The sequence below is a fragment of the Pundamilia nyererei genome, unplaced genomic scaffold (genome assembly GCF_000239375.1).
Source record: "Pundamilia nyererei isolate P.nyererei 1_Seehausen unplaced genomic scaffold, PunNye1.0 scaffold00087, whole genome shotgun sequence".
Taxonomy (NCBI): domain Eukaryota; kingdom Metazoa; phylum Chordata; class Actinopteri; order Cichliformes; family Cichlidae; genus Pundamilia; species Pundamilia nyererei.
In genome coordinates, this window is record NW_005187488.1 from 241,476 (window position 1) to 246,696 (window position 5,221).

The window sequence follows — 5,221 nt, forward strand, 5'->3', positions numbered from 1 at the left end:
ATCTTAAATGTAATTATAAACAGGTAGCACGTGTACGTGAGATAGCAGGACTGAGATGATGTTCACTGCTTAGTGCTAAACGAAAGTACTCATCCTTTTTTTAATAGCTGATGAAACCACAAATATACTATAGAAACTCTGGAGTATGCAGAATGAAAGTAGTACAAAATAAAAGTGACTTTTTCTGTGTGATGTTCAGAGTAACATATGGATGAATAATTATTTATATTTGATATATGTATAATACTTGAGTATTTTAAGGTGTTAATTGACTGCTTCGATTAACGGAAGAGAAGAAAGGTCTATAAAACAAAACAACACAAAACAAAACAAGTTTAGTTTCTAAATACACAGTAACCTGGGGAGCCCACCCCCCGATATAGCACTGGCCAATCTTATTAGTCATATTTATATTGATGGATTATTTCAGCCAATGACAAGGGACCACAAACAAGCGTGGGCGGGTTCCTTTAGCAAGGCGTATAAAAGAAAGGAGGCTGGGTTTTACCAGTACAGTAGAGTCCGTTGTTTTGATGAGAATAGATGTCTTTGCGATAGTCGACGATTTGTAGCAACCGTAACCAGATTATATATATTTTCACGACGTTAGGTAGCTCGTTGCTGCTTTTCTGATCGAGTCGCTCTGAAAAAGGCGGCTTGATCTCGCTAATAACGGTCGCTTTGTAAATTAGGTCGGAAGGGATGCCGCTGCAGACAGACTCCGACGGACGCCAAGAGTCTTTGGATGTAATCTCATCGCACTTAATCGGCAAGAGCAGCTTTTCTATAAACTTAAAAAGCCTCAGAATAACTCATTCTCGACCGAGTGTTTGTGTAAGATGCTTAAGCTCGAGTGCGAACTAAAGGCTGTTCTGTGAAGACAGGAGCGCAATTGTCAGTAAGCTAACTTAGCTACCGTTAGCTGGTCACCTACAGAGCGCGGTTCGGTTATCTTCAGCAACCTGCTGGTCACAGAGGGGCAAGTATCTACCGAGACAGCTGACTGCTCGATTTTGGACCGTCTGTTTTCGGCCAGTGTCGAAAAATACTGCCTGGTAAGTGATTTATATGGGAACCAGGAAGACGGCTTGTCAACTAAATGTAGAGCAGAGTGGGGGAGGGGCAGCTGCTTCTGTTTTGATCTGCAAGTTGTCCTCTAGGGGCGCTGCAGCCCCCTCTCTGCTAAATAACACCATTGTTTATCTGCTTGTCGCTAATTTGTAACTCGCTGTGTAATGACTTTATAAGGCGGGCAATGTGCAGGCATGTTAACTCCAAGTTATCGTTTCCTTAAGAGACCTGTTGTGAATGCAAGCTAAACAGCATGTGTATGTTTATCTTTATGGGTCTTGCAGACTACAATGAAGCTGTTGGAAAACTCCAGCTTTGAAGCTCTCAGCTCCCGGCTGTGTGTTGAAACAGGGGAGTCCCGCATACTTGGCAGGTAAGACTTTCATTTCTACTTTTTTTTTCTCCACCATTTAGAATGATCAGTGAAATGAGTAGATGCGACCAAAGAATGTAGGAATTCAGAGGATATAAAAAATGCATAAACTATAAAGTCCTCAGTATTAAAAATGCACCAGGTGGTGTAAGTGGTGTAAGTAAACATGATTTGGGTTAGGTGTGCTGGTGACTCACGGGTTAAAAAAAATGGCACAGGGTCTGTTTGTGGACATGTAGGCAATTTCAGACAGGTGACTGGTCCCTTGAGAACGTTTTGGGTATTAACTGAATTTTTTTTTAGGTCTTTCTGCTGCACTTGAATGCCACACAAACTTCAGTTGCAGTGCTTGTAGTTTCTGCATATTTAAGACGTGCTACCTTAGCTCACCTGATTGTGATGCATGCAGAGTTTATTTCACAAGATGAGTAACAAATTCTTCTGTGCAGGTTTTACGAGGTTGCACTTCTAAAGTTGAACCAATAAACTTTGCAGGCTTGCAGTGTAAGCAAAAGTTTTCCTCATACAGGAGAGATCTACCACTGATGTCATGAAAATGAGTGGTAGATGGTGCGAGAGGTGCGGCTGGCTCACAGTTCATGTACACTCCTCATTAGCGGGGTAGTAGAGCAAACAGCCACCTGGGTGTTATGCAACATCATGGTAACTCTTTACCTCAGACGGCCTAAACTCAGAGCCTGCAGTGAAGGTTAATTTATAACTGACAGCTTGGGAAACTGTAAGATATATCGGCGTGTTGTCGATTATGCAAAGCCTCCAGCGGGGCCCGAGGATACGGTGACAGTGTGGTTACATAAAGAGCAGTGGGCTGTGTGTGGAGTTATGCAGCTCGGTCTGCTGTTCTGTCTTTCTGGGGTGTGTGGGCGGTGGTTGTGACCTCGTGACGCAGATCACGGTGTCCTCTCACAGCGCGCTGTGGTTATTTCTGAGACTGTTGTGAAGTGTTTTTTAGCAGATGTATACATGCACACATACACTACATAGTATCAGGACTGTGCTGGTGAAGCAGCTGCAAAGGCTGCTTAGTGGATTTGGAGACAGCTCATCATAGCAGACTTTAGCTGAGAATTAACTGAACAGGCTTCCAGCGCGGATTATGGTATTTTCATGCAGGCAAGAAAAATAAAATAAAACCGTAGTCAATTTATTCAGAGGGTGCATAAATTACCTGAAAGAAGGCAGCTGGTGTTCTGTGTGAAGATTGTGTTTCCTACTGAAAACAGGAAAGTAAGGCAGTAAATAAGTAGGCCTGAATTAGTAATACAGTAATAATGAAATGCATATATGTCTTTACTCTTTTCTACTCTGAGCACTCAAAGTGCTCTATACAAGATGTGAAATTCACCTATTTACACACACATTAATAGAAAACACTAAATTTAAGCGCTTTCTATCTGAGGTTGGATAACATTCGCACAAAGATCAACGCATCAGGATGATCTCTTTAACTGTTATACCTCTGGTCTCTACTGGTGTAATAATGGGTTTGTGTTTTTCATGAGTTTTTACTTGAATTCGGGTGAGATTCAGCTACGTTTTCAAAGTGTGCTTATTTGCTTTGAGTTGGTTTTTATTTCAGTGAACTGAAATGTTTCTTTATGCCTAGTTTTAAGTTTAGTTGTGAGTGTGTGAGTGAGACCAGGGCAGTTATTTCCACCATGAGGTCCCTATAATTAGCCTTGTCAGCCTTGGCAAGGGTCTTAGCACTCAAGTGTATCCTGCAAGTGACACAACCTTTGCTCTTGTATAACCTCTTGGTGAGAGGGTGCAAAATAAACAACTGCACAGCAGTCTGCTGCTCTGCTCTCATATATCTCAGCAGCATGTGACCTAGAAACATGAAAGAGCACGCAGGAAACGTTAGCCAGGACTTGTCAGGCACTCCTGCAGATATGGCTCCGGTGAAAGGAACAGGCTGTCTTGTTGAACGTGTAATAGCTTGTAGATATTTAGAGTTAAGTTATGTGTTGATAGTTATTAATTCCCAACTATCCTAAAACAAACGTACCTACATTGCAGTTTAATGAAACGACAACAACAAAAAATGGAGTCCTTCCCATTTCAGAAAAGGTGTTTGTGTATTTGGCATTAAAAGCGGTGATCATGGAGAACACATTTGATAGAAATCAGAGTTTTCAGGTTGTTTTGGCTTTTTGATGAACAGATCCAGAACATATTACACACAGATGAATGAAACAGATCAATAAAGCTTTCTGTCATTACACTACTGATTTTGATTTGGCTCTGGTTAAACCCTTTTTGGTTGGGTGCCAGTAATTTCTCTATGTAAAGAAAGTCTTTATCAAAGGTTTCTTGGAACAACATTTGTTTGTGTTCATTAATTTAATTTCAGGGGGGCGGGTTAAAATGAATTTCATCAAAATGTCCTGGAGTGGCCCATCTGTTATGCAATCATGTGTTTAATCCTGCTGGGATATTAAAATAGTTTCCAGTGATTCGGCCGCACCCTCCCATCGTCATGTTTACATCGTCCAGCTCTTAAATGTTTTTCGCCTCTTTCTGCCCCGCAGGATCGAGAGCTACTCCTGCAAGATGGCAGGAGACGATAAACACATGTTCAAGCAGTTCTGCCAGGAGGGGGAGCCGCATGTCCTGGAGGCCCTCTCCCCTCCTCAGTCCACCAGCGCCACCAGCCCTTCACAGTGAGTACTGCAGGCCAGGTTCAGCATGTTTGGAAGATGAAGAAATTGAATACTTTCTTTGTTTTTTTTGGTTTGTTTTTTTTTTAAAAACAAAGAACAAAAACCATGATGTTCATTTCTGTGCAGGCTGGGGAAAAGCAGCGAGGACGGAGAAAACCCTCTGAGCGACAAGTGTTGCAGGAAGACTCTTTTCTATCTCATCACCACGCTCAACGAGTCCTTCAGGCCGGACTATGACTTCAGCGCCGCGCGAGCTCACGAGTTCAGCCGAGAGCCCAGCCTCAACTGGGTCAGGATGCCGTTCCGAAGCGAAACTTGTTCTCTGCAATGAGAAAAAACAATTTGCTTCAAAGATTGCTTTTCTTTTTCTGTCCAGGTGGCTAACGCAGTGAACAGCAGTCTGTTCTCAGCAGTGGGAGAAGAGTTTAACTCTTTGGGACCCGAGCTGTGGAACGCTATCGACCAGGAGATCAACCTGCAGGGCTGTGACATTTACAGGTAGGTGCTGAGATCAGTTAACGCTGCAGAGCGAACCATGTGGTGTGGAATAAATCTGTTTTAAGCTTGAATATCTTTTTCTAGCTACAACCCAGATCTGGACTCGGACCCTTTTGGTGAAGAGGGGAGTCTCTGGTCCTTCAACTACTTCTTCTACAACAAGAAACTGAAGAGGATTGTATTCTTCACATGTCGCTCCGTCAGGTCAGCAGCTATAAGCCTACTGCTCACCTCTACAGACTCTTAACAACTCGCACATCGTGTTTCCCACAGATTTGTGTGTGTGCAGCCAAATCAATTATGAAATGACAACATTAGTAAGTTTCAAACCTCCTCCGTCCTTTGGACATTCTCAAGCTACACAGTCTCGTGCTGCAGCTGCCGACAGGTGGCCTTCTTGAGCTTAGTGTAGCACCAATGAACCAGGTTTCCACCTGCTTCACGTTCTGGTTGGAGCACTCGCATATCAGATCTACAGAGCAACAGGATGGCTGTTTCCACTCTGCAGCACAAAACTGTAGAGTCGCAGTACATCTGACTGTTGGTCTCATCAATCAAGCAGAAAAGAGGAAATAAAAGTAAAATGCAAAAATGG

The 5,221-nt window shown here is 42.9% G+C and overlaps 1 protein-coding gene across 1 annotated transcript in view; it reads left to right on the forward strand.

Moving 5' to 3' along the window:
- Positions 1-440: 440 nt before the first annotated feature.
- maf1b (MAF1 homolog, negative regulator of RNA polymerase III b) overlaps positions 441-5,221 on the forward strand; it is a 7,371-nt gene continuing 2,590 nt past the window's right edge. Inside the window, exons 1-6 of the mRNA XM_005738797.1 lie at positions 441-1,055; positions 1,356-1,444; positions 3,997-4,128; positions 4,255-4,417; positions 4,505-4,626; positions 4,711-4,830. Of these exons, the coding sequence (XP_005738854.1) occupies positions 1,362-1,444; positions 3,997-4,128; positions 4,255-4,417; positions 4,505-4,626; positions 4,711-4,830 (620 nt within the window). The 5' untranslated portion in view covers positions 441-1,055; positions 1,356-1,361. The remainder of the gene's footprint in view (positions 1,056-1,355; positions 1,445-3,996; positions 4,129-4,254; positions 4,418-4,504; positions 4,627-4,710; positions 4,831-5,221) is intronic.